Source organism: Neolamprologus multifasciatus, chromosome 4 (assembly GCF_963576455.1).
Source record: "Neolamprologus multifasciatus chromosome 4, fNeoMul1.2, whole genome shotgun sequence".
NCBI lineage: Eukaryota > Metazoa > Chordata > Actinopteri > Cichliformes > Cichlidae > Neolamprologus > Neolamprologus multifasciatus.
Window position 1 is genome coordinate 9,683,083 of NC_140442.1, and position 19,121 is coordinate 9,702,203.

At 39.8% G+C, this 19,121-nt stretch overlaps 1 protein-coding gene across 4 annotated transcripts; it reads left to right on the forward strand.

Moving 5' to 3' along the window:
• The first annotated feature begins 1,638 nt into the window (after window positions 1-1,638).
• On the forward strand, window positions 1,639-19,038 carry ints1 (integrator complex subunit 1). Of its 4 annotated transcripts, none has more exons than XM_085157262.1 (48): window positions 1,639-1,771; window positions 2,131-2,250; window positions 2,353-2,643; window positions 2,760-2,956; window positions 3,098-3,235; window positions 3,319-3,478; window positions 3,563-3,668; window positions 3,850-4,036; window positions 4,217-4,362; window positions 4,453-4,594; window positions 4,683-4,859; window positions 4,951-5,059; window positions 5,143-5,263; window positions 5,350-5,427; window positions 5,528-5,685; window positions 5,946-6,045; window positions 6,135-6,226; window positions 6,322-6,382; window positions 6,468-6,665; window positions 6,874-7,003; window positions 7,857-8,036; window positions 8,201-8,350; window positions 8,440-8,619; window positions 8,712-8,816; window positions 8,926-9,093; window positions 9,651-9,762; window positions 9,844-10,002; window positions 10,094-10,240; window positions 10,351-10,449; window positions 10,647-10,771; window positions 10,981-11,235; window positions 11,341-11,500; window positions 11,582-11,713; window positions 11,899-12,067; window positions 12,620-12,746; window positions 12,852-12,967; window positions 13,072-13,159; window positions 13,257-13,507; window positions 14,964-15,093; window positions 15,705-15,838; window positions 15,968-16,160; window positions 16,285-16,409; window positions 16,515-16,624; window positions 16,849-16,962; window positions 17,068-17,138; window positions 17,228-17,319; window positions 17,527-17,636; window positions 18,111-19,038. In XM_085157262.1, the coding sequence occupies exons 2-48, from the start codon at window positions 2,196-2,198 to the stop codon at window positions 18,224-18,226; spliced, it is 6,564 nt and encodes a 2,187-aa protein (XP_085013388.1). In that variant the 5' UTR covers window positions 1,639-1,771; window positions 2,131-2,195; the 3' UTR covers window positions 18,227-19,038. The 4 variants fall into 4 exon arrangements, with proteins under 4 accessions (XP_085013388.1, XP_085013390.1, XP_085013391.1 ...); XM_085157264.1 differs by having other exon boundaries at window positions 5,949-6,045; XM_085157265.1 differs by having other exon boundaries at window positions 2,368-2,643.
• The last annotated feature ends 83 nt before the right edge of the window (window positions 19,039-19,121 follow it).

Genomic DNA, 19,121 nt, shown 5'->3' on the forward strand with positions numbered 1-19,121 from the left:
TAATTAAACGCATGATGTGAATCAAATGAATTGATGAGAGCTATCTTGTCTCTTAATTCAGAATAAAGCACTTACAACTCACAGTTCAAATGCAATGCTTGCCTTTTTGTCCTCCGACTTCACAAGGGAACACAAAGGAGACTAAAAATGAAGGTTAAATGGGAAAGAAGAGGGGTATTTTTTTCAAGCTCGACCAGTCTAAAGCTGTAGTGAGGAACAGTGTGCAGAAATAATGATGATTATGTGATGGCAAAATATCTGCAGACTCTGGCACAAGTGATGATGAAAAAGCTTTGCAAGGCACTGACTGAAACCCATTAAGCAAATGCCAGTAACTATGCTTAAAATGATTCACGGTTTTGCAGCATTTGATAGAATTAGAGTGATGACATCTGCTGGCCATTTCTTCATCTTTCACTTGGGATTTTAGAAAAAGACCTAATCAAAAAGCTGAGTCAAAGTATAAAACATTGCTGTTATTCTCATATTTTACTCCAATAGAAAAAGATTTTGGAGATTCTGTTGAAAAAGTGATATATTTAAATATAAATATACTTAAATACTGTAGAGAGTAGTAAAATATTATTTCTGTCTCTTTATGTGACACTGATTTCAACTTAACTTTACCATAAACTATTTCAATTAACACATATTTATTTTTCACAACATGCGTTAACATCAGTAATTTTGATACAAAAACATTTTTATCAACACATTCTTGTTTATTTTTATTTTCATGTTATTAACACTAAAGGGAGAAGAAAAAAGTGTGAATCTTTAGCGCCCCCAATTGGTAATATCACGTAATTACTTAGCTTAGAAAAAAAGAAAAGTTTTTTTTATTTTGGAGGTGACCGGAAGGTGTTTTAAATTAAGTATTGACCAATGACAGTACACACAAATATTCACGTTCCTCTGCTGTGATGGCACAAACCCTGTGGTGTACAGCACATTTCCTTTAACGTGTATTACATTAGCATAGATAGTACTGTGACAGCATTATACACACATTATCTATGTTATATCAACAGTAAATGGAAACAGTTATGTATTATGAATCTATAATGTCGTTATTTTGTATAAGGACGCCCTCTGACGATCACCGTTGGCTCGTCAGTTTACGGGAACAATGACATAATACAACTTCCGGTTAAAAAAAACTTGTTACAAAGTTTTACACAAAGTTATAGGAGAAGATTTGTCATGTCTACCAAGGCAGATGTGATTAAATGATAAGTTTCCCCCCGCAAATAAAACTGGCTAAACATACATATATAGTTTTTATTATTAGATTTTAAACTTTTTTTTTACATATTACAAACCACGTCTACTGGTACTGAAGCTGGGGAATAAAATCATAAAACTGTGATGGCGCAGTTCTGTCGTAAATATTACACACGAGGGTTAAAGATAAGAATTCCACCATGATTGGAAGAGTTAACCATTTTAATCTGTAAAAGTAATTAAACACAAATGTTTGCTGCATAGACATTTAAGGATACGACGAACTATTTTACTTTGAACTGATTGGATATGCCTTAATAATAAAAAGTCGAGAGCAAGTTCGTATACGAACTTGGTGTATATATACAGCACGACTAGCAGGAGGTGACACTCAAAGATGTACATGACCCTCCCTGGCGCTTGGTGGCGCTTGTTACTTGTTGGTGTTATCGAGTAGTTTCAGTCGAGAAAAAGAAGCCACCACAGCTCTGTCTGTCTGATAGCTTTGAGGCGGTGAATGACTTTTTGTGTGAAGTATATCGTCCAGGTATCATATCAGTATGACTTTTATTGAACATATTAATCAAACGACTTACGGTTGATTTAAGTTAAATGAAACCTAACGCCTTTTAGTTGTCAGTGTTAACGTTTAACGTCGTGCTAGTAGTCATACTAGCCATAGTTTTCGTTGTTAGCCTAGCATTTTTTGTCTTATGTGTTGTAAACATGTAATTAATAACCTTTATAGTGCTAAGCGGCATTGAATACATCCTTCTTGCTAGTCTTCTTATGCAGTGATTTACTAGCTGTAGAGATTTAGAGAGATTTAAACTGCTATTTATTACTGGCTTTTACCTTTGCTGTTGTTACTAACCTCATGTTTATTTATTGTTTTGTTTTACACAGGCTACACATATGACACATACATGTGTCCCGCTCTACTTTGATTGTAATTGTGCCTACCAGTAAATATGAATCGTCCAAAGCCTACAACTCTTAGGCGCCCCAGTGCAGCGAAACCATCAGGTCGGACTACTTGTGCAACGAAATCCAATCTTAGTTGTGTGTTCCATGTTGAATAGCACCTAGGCAGTTGAAACTAAAATTGTAACATCTGCATTTTTGCAGGCCATCCCCCTACAGGAGATTTTATTGCTCTCGGTTCTAAAAGCCAGGGAGGAGAGCCGAAAGCCCCCGCTGTCCTCCTGAAGGCAACCTCTACAAATTTACCTGCTGACCGCAAGAGAGAGACTTCCTCCACTCTGCCATCCTCATCAGGGCTAGCCAACCTAACTAAGCGGCCCAAACTATCCACCACCCCTCCTGTCAGTGCCCTTGGACGTCTCGCTGATGTTGCTGCAGTGGACAAGAGGGCTATATCGCCCTCAATAAAGGAGCCATCAGTAGTACCTATTGAAGGTAACTTTGAAGCCTGTGCATTTCTGAAGTGTTGTAAAATTTGAGATAGAAATGTCAGAAAATCTTCAGGTGACAACTGACAAGGAAAGTAAAAAAAATATGTTTCTTTATGGCAGTTTCTCCAGCAGTGCTGTTGGATGAGATTGAAGCTGCTGAATCAGAAGGAAATGACGATCGCATTGAGGGATTGCTGTGTGGAGCAGTGAAACAGCTCAAGATGAACAGAGCCAAGCCCGACATCACACTTTACCTTAGCCTCATGTTTCTGGCCAAAATCAAGCCCAATGTTTTTGCAACTGAGGGAATTATTGAGGTAATTCTTTTAACACAGTTATTCTTCAGTACATATACACAGATGAATAATGTATATCAGCATTGCAATATTTCGCCAAGTGAACCTCACTGATTTGACAAAATCTTTGTTACTTTCCATGTGTTACACTTGTGTCACTAGGCCTTGTGCAGCCTCCTGCGTAGGGATGCTTCTATCAACTTTAAAGCAAAAGGCAACAGCCTGGTCTCTGTTCTGGCATGCAATCTGCTGATGGCAGCATACGAGGAGGACGAGAACTGGCCAGAGATATTTGTCAAAGTGAGAATGCCCACAAAATTCAAACACATTTCTGTCATGCATGAGCTCTTCTTATAATTTGTCCTTCTGACGTATACTTTCAGGTTTACATTGAGGACTCTCTGGGTGAAAGAATCTGGGTGGACAGCTCTCACTGTAAGAATTTTGTTGACAACATTCAGACTGCTTTTGGAACAAAAATGCCCCCAAAGAGTATGCTGCTCCAGGCTGATACGGGCCGCTCTGCTGGAGATCTGAGTGCAGGTATGGTACATTCAGGTTTCCGCAAGTCAGGATTACTGATGTCAGAAACAAGTGCTGATTGGTCATGCTGCTTTTGATCTTTAGGTAGCAGCCCTCATCCATCAACCCCAGATGAGGATGACAGCCAGACTGAGTTGCTGATAGCTGAGGAGAAACTCAGCCCTGAGGACGAAGGGCAGGTTATGCCAAGGTATGAAAGCTACCAACATAAATGTGACGGCCATAGCGTACAGTCTGTGTGTTCAGATTTACAGCATATATAGGTAACACGGTTAAATTTTCACAATTGAACAATGAAAAATGATTGAAACAATGCACTGAGCTCCGTGATCATTTTGTGTTTATTGTTCTTATTCACTGGAAACCTGTAGGTATGACGAACTTGCAGAGAGTGTGGAGGACTATGTGCTTGATGTCCTCAGGGATCAGTTGAACCGCAGGCAGCCGATGGACAATGTGTCCCGAAACCTGTTGCGTCTGCTCACAGCCACATGTGGCTACAAAGAGGCGAGACTCATGGCGGTGCAAAGGCTGGAGATGTGGCTCCAGAACCCAAAGGTGAAACCCTTGATACTGACAGCTGTGTTAAATAAATCCATAGTGTTATATAGTTGTACTAATAATATGTTGCAGGATTTGTGTAAATAAAAGGTGAAATGTGGCCTCTTAAGATACAGCTATTGCAATACATTAAAAGTAGGCGACTAAGCATTAGCTTACTTTTTTCTGTGGTTGCAGTTGACTCGCCCAGCTCAGGACCTCCTGATGTCTTTGTGCATGAACTGCAACACCCACGGAGCAGATGACATGGAGGTTATCTCCAACCTGATCAAGATCCGACTCAAACCCAAAGTTCTTCTTAATCATTACATGCTGTGTGTCAGGTCTGTAAAGTTGTTCTTATTGTCACACATCTATTTTGTCATCACAGTCAGTAATTCGCATTAACCGGAGCTTTGGGTGTATCTTTGCAGGGAGCTACTAAATGCACACAGAGACAACCTGGGAACTATGGTGAAGCTCGTCATCTTTAATGAGCTGTCCAATGCCCGGAATCCCAACAACATGCAAGTCCTCCATACAGTGCTGCAGCACAGCCCAGAGCAAGCTCCAAAGGTAAAACTAGATCGTTTGGAAACATTTCAACAGAAATGAAATTCTTTTTTAATAAACTCTGCATTTAATTTTATCTTTGTCTCGGCAGTTCTTGGCAATGGTGTTCCAGGACCTGTTAACCAATAAGGATGATTACCTTCGTGCCTCAAGAGCTTTGCTCAGAGAAATCATCAAACAGACTAAGCATGAGATCAACTTCCAGTCCTTTTGCTTTGGTTTGATGCAGGAGAGAAAAGAGGCCAGCTATGTTGACATGGAGTTTAAAGTAAGTGGATATGAAAATTCAGCAGGCCTACTTTGTTGTTGTTGTTTGTTTGTTTCGTTCATGCATTTAAACTTGGTTATTTCTCCCATAGGAGCGATTTGTCATCCAGGTGACAGATTTACTCACTGTTTCTATGATGTTGGGCATCACCGCTCAGGTCAAGGAAGCAGGCATTGCATGGGACAAAGGAGAGAAGAAGAGTGCGTTCTGTCTATTTGTCCTTCTGCTGTATTTAAAGTAGCTCGACTTGGCTTGGGTTAAACATGTGTCTGGTTTGTTTCAGATCTTGAGGTCCTGAGGTCCTTTCAGAATCAGATTGCTGCCATCCAGAGAGATGCTGTGTGGTGGCTTCACACTGTTGTTCCTACCATCAGCAAACTTGGTGCAAAAGACTACGTTCACTGGTCAGTATCCGTAGCAGATGTGTCGATTGTCCACGTGGAAATATTTTTGCTGCTTTATAAATCATTTATCTGCTTCATGTCTGCAGCCTTCACAAAGTGCTTTTCACAGAGCAGCCTGAGACATATTACAAGTGGGACAACTGGCCTCCAGAGAGCGACAGAAAGTGAGCAACCCTGAAATAGTAGCACATAATTTGCTTTTTGTTATTTCTTAATTTTTTTTAGCTTCTGTAACTTTATGGACCTTTTCTTTTCATCCCTCAGTTTCTTCCTTCGCCTTTGTTCTGAAGTTCCTCTTTTGGAGGACACTCTGATGCGTATTCTGGTGATCGGGCTGTCACGTGATTTGCCTCTGGGGCCGGCAGACGCAATGGAGCTTGCTGATCACCTGGTTAAGAGAGCTGCCGGAGTTCAGTCAGATGGTTTGTGGAAGACCAATTTTGGTTGTAAATGTTTATGACTGCTGTTAAAGTTATTTATGATAAACTCTAGTCGAATGTTTGTAGATTTGTTAAACACTTGTGCCTCTCTTTAATGAGCTGCTATAAATATTTCAGGGGGCAACTTTTATGTTTTTTACGTTTGCTAAGTAATGTTAGGAACAAAGGAAAGACTATTTTCATTGTTATAGTTTTCTTGGCACGATGCGTGCTGCTGAGCTGTCTGCATGTTTCTTGTTAAGCAGATCTCGAGGTCCTGAGAGTGGAGAGGATCCAGCTCATTGATGCTGTTCTGAATCTGTGTACATACCACCACCCAGAGAACATTCAACTGCCTGCTGGGTATGTCACTTATCCTTAATGGCTTTTAAGAACACATATAGGTCATACTGTTTACAGACTTAAGTAACAAATGACTACTCTTGTTTAAGGTACCAACCACCAAATTTGGCAATATCCACACTCTATTGGAAGGCATGGCTATTGTTGCTTGTTGTGGCTGCATTTAACCCTCAGAAGATAGGTACAGCAGTCATATTTACATACATCTTCATATAAGATAAATTGTTCTAGGTATCTGTTGACAGATATGGTGTCTGATATCTTTTTCTCTTTTAGGTTTGGCTGCCTGGGATGGATATCCCACCCTAAAAATGCTTATGGAGATGGTTATGACAAAGTAAGTAAAGGTTATCAGTAACAGTTAAATTATTTAAATGTAATAATTCTGATTGGCTAACACTTTTGTCTCTGTGGTTTTATAGTAACTATACATACCCTCCTTGTACCATTGCGGATGAGGACACAAAAACAGAGATGATCAACAGAGAGTTACAGATCTCCCAGAGAGAGAAACAAGAGATTTTAGCCTTTGAGAGCCACTTGGCTGCAGCTTCAACCAAACAGACCATCACAGAGAGCAACAGCTTGCTCTTGTCTCAGCTTACCAGTCTGGACCCACAGTAAGATACCAAGACAGTTATTTGAGAGTGGACACCCATACTAGAATGAAACATTTTTGCTCATATATTAGGACATTTGAAATTCCCTATTTTACTGAAAAAAAATGATATAAGCTCAATATCTTTCCATCACAATGTGAATGAAGTCATAACAAATAATCTTAGCTTTTATTTGATGGTCAGAATCATAGCTGGTGTTTGTGTTTAGGGGACCTCCTCGTAGACCTCCTCCTCAGGTCCAGGAGCAGGTTAAAAGTCTCAACCAGTCTCTGCGTCTCGGTCACCTCCTTTGCCGCAGTCGCAACCCCGACTTTCTTCTCAACATCATCCAGAGACAGGTAATGACCATTTCAATAACTCTCCCAAACTCTGCATCCCCCCATCTCCATAAAATAACCATTTTTTTCCCCCCTTTTCAGTTTTTTGTTGTAGTCCCGACAGTTCAGCCACAGTATTAAAAAAGAGCAGTAGTTTATGTTATTAATCAGTGAGTTTTGTCTGTTGCGACTCAAATTTTTTTCAAACTCATCTGCAGTAATTACCAAACAATGACCAAATTCAAGGCATTACATGGAACATATCAGTTTTAAAATGTCCAAAATGACCTGGTCATTGTTGTATTATATTGACTTCAGTACTTATCTAATGTTTCCAAGAACATCTAATATTAGATTATAATTATATTCGATATAAGAGATTAGATTATGCCTCAACAATCATATGATGTGCATATTAGCTATATTAGCTTGGCTTGGGGCTTAGGCTGTACCACCCGGAGTGTGCCCGATTCTCATCTGATCTCAAGAGCTAAGCGGGGTTTGGCCTGGTTTGTATTTGAATGGGAAACCACATAAGTGCTGTAAGCTTTAGCATGGTTGAGTTGTTGTTAGTACCATTGCTTCTGGGTTCAAATCCTCTTGCTGTCTTTGGCCTTTCTGAGTAGAGTTTACATATTTATCCTTGTACCTGTGTGGATTCTCCCCAGAAGTGCATTGTACTTTACTTGGTGTTTTGAAGTTGTTAGTGTGAGTGGTTGTCTCTCTCTTTGTGTAACCCCTGCAAACTGTTCAGGGTGTACCCTACCTCTCACATCCAGACTGATTGGATGGATGGGACTGACTTGGAAGAAAATATAAATTGTGTTGCTGTTGTAATGTCCGTGTTAAAATGTATATTTTCAATCCCTTACAGGCTTCTTCTCAGTCCATGCCATGGTTGGCTGATTTGGTCCAGTCCAGTGAGGGGTCCTTGGATGTGCTCCCAGTGCAATGCCTGTGTGAATTCCTTCTTCACGATGCTGCAGATGACAGCTTGCTCATAGACGATGATGAAGAAGGAGAAAGCAAAGAGCAGAAAGCCAAGAAGAGACAAGTATTTTAATTAGTTTAACATTATTTCTTAATTACAGGGCTTCATCTCAAATTCATACCCTCCATACAAAATGTATACATGTGCTTGATAATAGAAATTTGCATCTGGGTAGAAAATAAGACTTAATGACTAATCCTATGATTTCTGATCTTTATTCCTGTCAGAGACAACAAAAGCAGAGGCAATTACTTGGGCGCCTCCAGGATCTCTTGTTAGGTCCCAAGGCTGATGAGCAGACAACATGTGAAGTACTGGATTACTTCCTGCGCCGTCTCAGCTCTTCTCAAGTGGCATCAAGAGTCTTAGCCATGAAGGTACCGCCCTGAAAGGATAAAAAATGTTTCATGGTGTTGTGTTGTAGGTAAGTCATTATTTAAAATATACATTGCATATTTGTGTGCAGGGTTTGTCTTTGGTGCTGACTGAAGGAGGCTTGAAAGATGGGGAGGAGCGAGACCAGCCCATGGAAGAAGACTCTGCAGATGCTGAGCTCTTGCCAGGTTACCAGTGGCTGCTACAGGACCTCCCCAAGCTCCCTTTGTTTGACAGTGTCAGAGGCATGACATCCACTGCCCTGCAGCAGGTCAGTTTTTCTCAACAGTGGACTGGAAATAAGTGTAAAACTTTAATGAAGGTTAATAAGTAAGAGTTTTGATGTCTGTTAATTTTCTAAAGGCCATTCACATGGAGACAGATCCACAGACGATCAGTGCCTATCTCATCTATCTATCCCAGCATGCACCAGTGGAGGAGCAGGCTTCTCATAATGACCTGGCTTTGGTAATCACAGCGAGTTGCTTGAGTTTCCACATGTCACTTTGTTTTAAACCGTTCTTTTTGTCAATGAGCAGCGCTGACATGGGTTTGGTCTCCCTTTTGCTCTCTGCAGGACATTGCCCGGCTCATCGTCGAGCGTTCAACCATCATGAACAACCTCTTTTCCAAACACTCCAGCAGACCTGAGTCTGATGCTGTGCTCTATGCTTTCCTCTCCATCTTCTCTACGTATATTAAGAGGATGAGGAAGACCAAGGAGGGCGAGGATCTTTACAGCTGGGTGAGCACTGGCGACGAATGCTTTTCTCTTCTCACTAGCCCACAGCAATTTACACTTTTCCTCATTTTTAGTCATATAACTACTGTTACAATGTTGGATTCTCTATTAAAGATTTCAAATAATTGTCTAAAAGTAATCCCTGTGATCCAAAAGCTCAGGCTTTAGACTCCACCCTCCTTCTTTAAGGGAGGGTGGTCTTAAAGAGAGATAAAACTGCCCAAAGCTGTGTTTAAGATAAATAAGGGTTATTTTAAATCTAGCAAAGCTAGTCTAGTTAAGTGATAAGAAAGTTAACAGAAATGTTTAAAATAGCTCCCCTTTTAAATAAATGTTAAGATTTTAGGCCTTGTAAACTAATAATTTTTCTGTTTTCATTGAACAGTCTTGAGTTAAAGAAAAAAAATTCTAGTACTGAATAGCCAAGTACAGAAAATATTGAACTTCCACCTGAGAGTCATTCTAAATCAAAGAGTAATTTCTGTTCTTAAAACTGTGGACATACACCAGGGAAAGATGCATTTATTTTGTAACTTTATGCTTTATTTTGTGTTTTACAGTCAGAATCTCAAGACCAGGTGTTTCTACGCTGGACTACAGGGGAGACTGCTACAATGCACATTCTTGTAGTCCATGCTATTGTTATCTTGCTAACTCTGGGACCACCCAAAGGTAGCCCTGTTTGCTTTAAAGTACATTGTCAGCACTGCTAAAGGGCTGTAAGAACAAGTTTAGCATTGTGTATCATTACAGGAGAGAGTGATTTCCACATGCTTTTGGACATTTGGTTTCCTGACAAGAAACCTCTACCCACTGCCTTCCTGGTTGACACCTCAGAGGAAGCCCTGCTGCTTCCCGATTGGTTGAAATTGAGGATGATTCGTTCTGAGGTCTCACGACTGGTCGATGCAGGTACAACTTGTCATGTGGATAAAAACCTTTGTTTTTCATCAAATAATTCATTTTTTACTTTTTAATGAATGTGTGTGTACCCTTTTATCAGCTTTACAAGACCTCGAGGCTCAGCAGCTGCTGCTTTTTGTTCAGTCTTTTGGGATTCCAGTCTCCAGTATGAGTAAACTTTTGCAGTACTTGGATCAGTCTGTGTCCCATGATCCACAGGCTTTAGAGCAAAACATCATGGACAAGCGTAAGATTTTCTTTTTTTCTGTGTTCTACCTGTTTTTTTTTTTTTACTTTTTGGGGGATTTTTTTTAAATTGTTTAACATTGATCTTACTGTGTATATCCTCTGTCACAGACTACATGGCCCATTTGGTTGAAGTGCAGCATGAGCGAGGGGCCACTGGGGGGCATACTTTCCATTCTTTACTCAGTTCCTCTCTTCCTCCACACAGAGGTCAGTGTCTTTATCCTGTAAAACATTTAAGTAAACATTTAAATCACTGGATAGATTAAATGTTTATCCACATTATGCTTTGATTTCTAACAGTACACGGCCCTGGGCTTTAATTTGAAGTAGATTGCAAAATTACACCTCCGAATTTATTGCATTTTCAACATTATTTAATGTTCTTATTGCACTGTTCCCGACAGATTCATCTGAAACAAGCAAGGCCAAAGTTACAGTGGAAACTCCTCACAGCTCTGTGAAGATGAGAGCAGCCACTCAGCTTCCTGTAGTCGGGCCTGACGATGATCTCACTGGCATGTTGCTTCAGGTAGGATGTACTGGATGTACATTTATTTCTCCACTCTTTCTATTTAAACTATTAGCTCACTTAGTAGACAAGTTACAATTTCCTTTGGGCTGAATTTTATTATTTATTTGAGTTTTAAATCTTTAAATCTAAAGTTTATTTCTTTTGAGACTGATGTTGGGTAACTTCTGTAACTTCTCCTACTTTTTTTTTTCTCTTAATCTTTACAGATTTTCCCCTTGAAAGTGGACCCCCGCTGGCATGGCCCTCCTCCCAGTCAGGTCTCCCTGGCCCTCCAGCAGGCCTTAGCTAAAGAGTTAATGCGAGCTAAGCAGGGCCAGATTCAGCAGGGTGGTTTGGCATTTCGACTCCTGCAGGCCATTGCAGCCTTGCTCGCTTCTGCTCATGCAGGGCCAATAGTAATATCAATGCATCGGAGTCACTCTCTGTCCTGTCCTCTTATGCGCCAGCTTCATCTCTATCAGGTGGAACACACATACAGAAGCAGAGTCAGTTTATATTTCTATGTATTTTTATAAAGCTTCTAAATACAGTATTCCCATCTTTTGCTTCCTGCATGTTCTTTGCAGCGTCTCGTTTCCCAGGACATTGCTTTCTCATCACTGTTTCTCAAAGTCATTGTTGAGATGTTAATCTGGTTAGACAACCCAACTGTAGAGGCAGGACCACTAAAGACTCTGCTCAGATCTTTTGCTGGACAGAACTCTCACAAGCACAGGCTCAGTGATGGTGAGTATGCCAGTAATTTCTTTGCAGATGCTGCTTTATTCATTTTCTATAAACTGCGAGTAATGTTTCTCTGCTTTGCAGTACGTACAGGTTTCCTTCACCTGGCTGAGGCGTTGGCATATCGCAGAGATACTGAAGTTCCACTGAGAGCCATCATAGCAATGCTGAAAACTGGAGAGAAATGTAATGCAGAACCTGAACTTGTTGGCAAAGGTAATAATGAAGTCACTGGATTGTTTACGAGATAGATAGATAGATAGATAGATAGATAGATAGATAGATAGATACAGCAGCTTGGATTAGGAACTATCACTCCCATACTCCCATTTATTGTGTTTAAACAATATAAAGGTGGTCCAAAGCCTATGATAAATACACTACTTATTAATATTTTTCAGTGCTACAAGGGCTGATGGAGGTGAAGTCGCCATATTTGGAGGAGCTACTGTCTCTGCTGATGACTGTTGGTACACAGAATGGGACAGCGGGCTCTGTTGCTATGGTGATTTCTTTGCTCCTTCAGGAAAGCGAGGAGCGAGCTGTGAAAAAGGAAGTGGATTCTAATAAGTGAGCGCTACAGTTCTATTTCCCTCACAAGTCATGCAAGAAACATTTTTGACAGGACTAGATAGCAAACATGCCTGCCTGGGACAAATAGCAGAACAGCGCCTGCTGCCTGTGGCCTTATACTTTAAACTCCATTTGGAATTTAACGTTGAATTAGCTTTTCAGCTTTGTGGTGGCTTTTCAGATGCACATCAAAGACATCTGTAATCAGTTCTGCCACTGAGAAGTTACTTACTGTGTTATATATATTTTCTGATAGGAGTACAAGTAGAGGGAGTAATAGCACTATTGGATGCTCTCTGTAAATTGTCAGAAAAGGGATGTAGCTCTAAAAGCTATTTTGTTGTCATTATTGAGGCTAAAATGATAATTAAAGGTGACAAAGACAGGTTCCATGTAACAACTTCAGAATTGGTTTGTTGTTTCTAATTGACCAGTACAACTTTGTTAACACTAAATATTATTATGGATGTGCCTTAGCTCTTCTGTTAGTAGTTAACAGATGCTGAGTTACATTTGTATAAACTAATCCTTTGGTTTGATCTTTGCCAGTGGCTCAGAGGTGACAAAGTCAGGACTTAGCTCTGGGCTTCTGGTTGATTGGCTGGAGCGTCTTGACCCTGAGGTTACTTCAGTGTGTCCAGACCTTCAACAGAAGCTGCTGTTTGCCCTCAACAAGGTAAGATAAGGCTTGTGTGCAGATAGTGTTCTTGGCTTATCACACCAGAGAAGGTGTTTGCTTGGCATTAGCGATGCATCCTTTCTTACTGTTTATCTGTTTCAGGCACGAGGGACCCCAGCTTACAGACCTTATCTTTTGGCCTTGCTTACACATCAGTCAAACTGGTCCACTCTGCTGCAGTGTATCAGTGCTCTTCTCAGCAAGCGCAGAGACTACAAGTATGTAGTTTTATCACAACCTTTGTCTGCCACAGTCTTGAGGTTTTATTGAGGATTATCCTATGTGTAGAGAATTCAAAATTTCACTTTGCTGCTTTTATTAGACTGGACCCATCCTCTGCTCTGGATTTCTTGTGGGCGTGCAGCCACATTCCTCGTATCTGGCAAGGACGTGACCAGAAGATCCCTCAAGTAGGATCGAAAGCTTTCATAGTTACCACCTTTTTTTTTTCTTATTTCTTTTCTGCTGATGTTGGTGACTCTGGTGGTCTCCTTTTGGTCTTTTTAGAAGAAAACCGAGAAGTTTGTTCTCCGGCTCAGTTCAGAGGAGCTCATTAGCCTGATGGACCTGATATTGTCAGAATCAGAGCTTAACAGCCACGACACACTCCAGGATGACAAAAACAGTGTGGACCAGGCCCCCTGCTCCCTCATCCAATCCAGACTGCCCCTCCTTCACTCGTACTGTGATGGAAATTTAGAAGACATCAAGAAAGTATCAGAGTACCTCATCAACTGCTCAAAAAAATGGGAGGACAGGTAAGGTTTATATTATTTAAAAATTTGCTGTATTTATCGGCAACGCCTCCGCTGTTTCTTCTTTTTGCTTTTTTCAGATTGATTTTTTCTTTATCCATTCTTAGTTGGTAATACATATGTTTATTGCATTTAGTTGTGGATATTTTACCATAGTACTCAATTAATCTTATTGTGACACATTGTATTGTTCACACTAATTGGCCCCAATACTGAAAGTCATTTTTTCCTTCTTATGCTGTGCTGATAAACTTGGGGTAAATCGCACCAGATTTTCCTTCTCAGTGCAGATGAACTTTTCAGACTTCCTCTGTCAGCCACAATGCTGTGGACCAGGGAAAACTTGATAATTAGGTCTATTGGTGTGAAATTAAAACCAGCAGAAGTCGTCTGTACTGTGATCTCTTTAAAAGCTCAGTGTATTATAATGAAGGCAAGAGGATTAAGGCTGAAGCTCTAAACTTGCCTGTGTTGTGAATTCCTGCACTGACTTAGCTGTCAGAGATCAGGGTGCAACTCTTTGTGGAGGCAAACCCTCCTTTCATGAATATGTCTCTGGTTATTAAACCACTTTAATGAGGAAACTTTGGCCAAGGTCAAGGAAAATTAGCTTCAGAATTACAGTAATTTAAGTGCAGTTAAGCTGTTTGGTGAAATGGTTGCTAGTGAAAATATGGCGGGGTAAAAACATGTTGAAAGTAGAGGGTTTCGGCCTTGTGTCGAGTAAATACTTGATTGTATGTTAAGCATTCTTTTTGCGAGAGCTTGCTGACAGATAAGCTGGTGTTTATTCCAATTACACAGAAACTATTGAACAGTGAGCCGATGTTTTACTCTTGGTCAAGGTCGCTCTGATTTGCTTAATGCATAGCTGTAATAAACTGCTCATTTAGTAGAAGTGCATCATTTGAGCCTGACAAGAGCCTTAGCAAGTAAGAGGATTTTATAAAACTGCATTGACTCGAAGGTGAATACCTCTGAATTGCATTAAGCTATTCATGTCAATAGCTTGTGTTAATATATGTTAATTGTTGTTGCCTACAGACATAAATAATAGGGAACTACTATATCGTGTTCGCTAAACTGGTGTCACGTCAGCTCGGTGTATAATCACTTGCAAAAAGATTAGTTTGAGTGAATTTGATAAAAGTTACATTATAAAGTCAGTGGGACTCTAGCTCGCTTGAGCAGAAAAGCTGTGACAAGTGTTCTGTGACTGCACAAAAAGTAAGCATCCATTTACTGTCAAATAAAAAGGTCCAAGTGACACAACTCCATAACTTGAGGGATTAAACTCTTGATTATTTTCTCGCTAAGTTTGGAGCTTTAGGATGGACAACTGAACTGTTCTAAGCCAATAATGCATTAGTGGTGTCTTCCCCCCACCCCCCAAAGAAAGTTTTCATGGTGGAACCATAACATATAGCATACTTAGCGTTTTGTTTATTTTGGCTTTCAGTGCAATGAGTAAGAGGTGCCAGAACCTGCTGCTACAGATCTATCTGCACTTCCCTGAGGTCATCCAGCACGTTGCCCTGCCTGAAAGCACGTTCAGCAGCGGCGGGGCAGCAGATGGCAGCAGCTGCAAGGTAAAGATATCTTCCCTCTGTTATAGAACTTCCTGCCTAATCTTGTGTAGGCTCCTCGTGTATTTTTTTTGTATCCAATGACATAAAGGTGGACTATAAGTATAAACAACATCAACATGCCAGGATCCAATAATGATCCAGCTTTGCAACAAGATGTTACTGTAGACTGAATGGTATAGTTCTTACTAAATACAAGTAATTGAGTGATTTGATTGTGTCTTTAAATGTAATTATTCTTATTTCCCTTTATTCAGTGTTACAATTAGTTATAGCAATATCATGCTAAAGGTCCCCTTATGTGCAGTTCACATGGCTACAGCATTACAACATAACTGAATATTGGATACTGTTGGGAATTTTTAAGTGCTATATAATTAAACAGAAGCAGTAGATCACAATGATGTTGTGTATTAGAAACGGGTTGCACATCGTAACTTGCAGCTTTGCTTAATGGTTAAACCATCTCTGATGTACCCACTAAAAGTTCTCATAATGCTGAATTGTGTTTTTGTAAAATATTTTGTCTCTGTCTCCCTAATAAATAAAGTTTTCTGAATTCTTAAAATCACAATTTCACTACTACTACTACTGACAAATGTTATGTTTCTCAGCTTGATGTCCTGGTGCATCGCCTGGTCACACTGCTTGCTGATATAGGAGATTCAAAGTCTGCCGAGAGCCGCGTGTCTGATGCCAACCTCGCTTGCAGGAAGTTGGCTGTATCGCACCCTGTACTGTTACTCAGGTGAAAAAGAAAGACTAAACTTTGATGCCGTTTTTTGTTGCATGAGCTTGTAAATTATCCACCACTATAGATGTGTGTGTTGTGTTTAAGCTGATTACTGATGCGCTTTTGTTTCTTTTGGCCTTCCAGACACCTGCCCATGATTGCAGGCCTCCTACACGGTCGCATGCACCTAAACATGCAGGAGTTTCGCCAGCAAAACCACATGACATTCTTCAGCAATGTACTCGCTATTCTGGAGCTTCTGCAGCCACTTGTTTTCCACAGTGATCACCAGAGGGCGCTTCAAGACTGCCTTCTGTCTTTTATGAAGGTCCTTCAGGTGGGCAGCTCCACGTTTCCAAATCTTCTTTAGGGGATTTAGTATCGGGATCCTACCAAAAGGAGCTACAAATAAGATTTTAATAGTGTCTTTTTTATGTTTGTGCCTCTCTCTTGCCTTGTAGAATTTCCAGAGGACACGCTCGCCGTTGGTCTTCATTAACAAGTTTCTTCAGTTTACACAGAAGTACATTACGCACGACGCAGCAGCAGCCATTCCTTATCTACAGAAGCACTCTGACATCTTACAGTAAGTGGCAGCAGTAACTTTAAAAAGCATTCCTGATGAGTAAACACCTTAAAAGAAAGTCTGTACTGCAGAAAGATTTGGCAAATTTTTCTGTTCTCGTTTCAGGAGTTTGTGTGCGGAAAATCCAGACTTGGTCCAGCTGAAATCTCTCCTTGCTGGACTCACTTTGCCTGTAAAAAGCTCTTCTGCAGAGGTATCTACAGAAGAGAGAGATGGTAAGAGTTGCTGTTGTCCACATTTGATCCTCATGTGTAATTAAATTTGTAGATACACTGAAGCTACAAGTGATCACCTTGTGCCTGCGGGCATGCTGTATATCTGAATACATTGCTACGTTTTCAGTGATACACTTTGAGAGCATCTTTTGTAATTTCTCTATGCAAACTGTGGTTTCCACAAAAGCGTGAATTCTTTAATCTCATTTTTTTCTCTTTACCAGACGACTTGGCTGCAGGTTCTCTGCCCTTAGTCAACATATCGGCCTCATTTTCACTGAGCGCTGCAGACATGACAATGTACTTGAAAAAGATGTCAAAGGGAGAGGCAGTCGAGGGTAACTTCTCTCCTCTATGTCCCACATCATACTGAGTAATGTACTGTTTTAATACCTATAGTGAGTAATGCACTCATTTTTTTCTCTCCCCCTTAACTGCTATAGATGTGTTGGAGGTGTTGACAGAGGTGGATGAGAAGTCAAGGAGGAGCCCAGAGATCATACAGTACTTCATTGTGAGTCACGAAAAATGGACACAAAAAAGGTCAAGTGCAGTGTCTCAGTGTGAAACACGTCAATCACCACATTGTGTTTCTGTTGGTAGAATGATCTGCAGAGGCTCATGACTTCGCCTGAGGAGTTGTGTCGGAACATGGCCTTCAGTCTCGCCCTACGCTGCATTCAGAATAATCCATGGTAGGTTCAAAGCATTTCAGGACAAACCACTCAAAGGAAAACATGCTGATAGCAAAAGAAAATGTGTGGCAATAACTGAGAGGAGGAAAAAGGCCAATAGTCATGAAAAAATATGTTGATCTCTATCTGTCTGTCATTGTTCTTTAGTTCATATATTTATATAGTTTCTGATTGCTTACATAAGAGTGTGTGTTTTTTGTGTTGTAGCCTGGCAACAGACTTCCTGCCAACTTTCATGTATTGCATGGGCAGTGGCAACTTTGACGTGGTGCAGACTGCATTAAGGAATCTTCCAGAATATGTACTTCTCTGTCAAGGTAAGAAGACACTTCTGTGAGTCCTGCGCTGGTATTCTGGTCAAACGAACCACATATTAAACATTTTGTAAATTGTGTATTTTTAAATATTTTAAGTGATTTAACCTCCTAGGACCTGGCGTCCACATATGTGGACATCACATTTTGGGTTATTTAGACCAAAATACTCAATTTTGCTCCACAAGGGCCTGATAACCATTTACAAGGACATCATACTGCTACTGTTCTATCAAAATTTTAAACGAATATCCTCATATGGGGCTCTGATTTTTCATAAAAACAAAAATAAGGTAAAAAAAAAAAAATCAGGTAATTCTTTGTTTTTACATTCATCGGGCCCCAATATGCCCAAATATCAAAGAGAAATTAAAAATGCATGCCGTGGAAGAGTTTGGGTCTTAGGAGGTTAACAAAGGTCTTTTTTAGTCACACATTTGTAGCTGAATGATGCCGTGTTTCCCCCTCCCTCTCCAGAACATGCAGACATCTTGCTCTACAAGGCGTTTTTGGTGGGTATCTATGGACAAATCGACACCAGTTCAATGATCTCAGAGTCCATGAAAGTCCTTCACATGGAAGCAACAACCTAACGATAAAGTGTTTGTTTAGACTCCACGTTTGACTAAAAATGCTGTCAGTCATTCTTTGCGTTCCACACCTTGATATTATGTTTTTTATATCCCTTAAGTTCAGTTCAGTAACGTCAGGATAATTTATTAACTTCAAGAAATGCATAAAAAATATCTTTGAATAAAATGAAAATAATATAATTAAAATGGTAAAATCTGCTTAATTGTAATAATGGAACAGGTATTACTGTGCTACATTTTAATAGATATGGATTATTTAACTTGGTTCGATTACTTCAACAATAAAGTTAAATGGAACATCAAAAGGTCATATTATTATATAGGAATATTAGTTGGAGACAGCAGAGCGGATAACGCTGAAGAAATTCTCAACAGAAGATAATGAAAAATAAATATAATATAGGAATTCATATTTCATAATTTGGGGTGTAATTTGGAGAGAAACTTTTGCATTTCTGAAGTTATTAAATTATTTACAGATGCACTATTTCAACGCTTCATGAAAAAAGAAAAGGTTTTTTTTTTTGGCTTCACACTTTTAATAGTTTTGAAAATGAAGTCCTTCTTTGAATTTTCGAATTTTCCAGAATTTGAAATTAAGAGTTTAACTTATTTTCTTGACTGTATTAGTTGGGTTCAAGAAGAGCTTTCATTTATTAACTAGTTATTAAAATGTTCGAAGAGCTTGTGAATCATTAAAACTAAGAAATGGAAAAGTGTAACTGTTTAAACAGTGCTGTGAATTCCTTTCAAACCTGCGCACCATTTGGGAGCAACCTTATTGTGAACTTAATAAAATAACTTTTGGAAAATGCCACTTTTTTATTTTTCATTCAACTCAACCTGACAGGATGTGAGGAGTGTAATATTTCAGTAGTTTGGAAGCTCAGTGGAG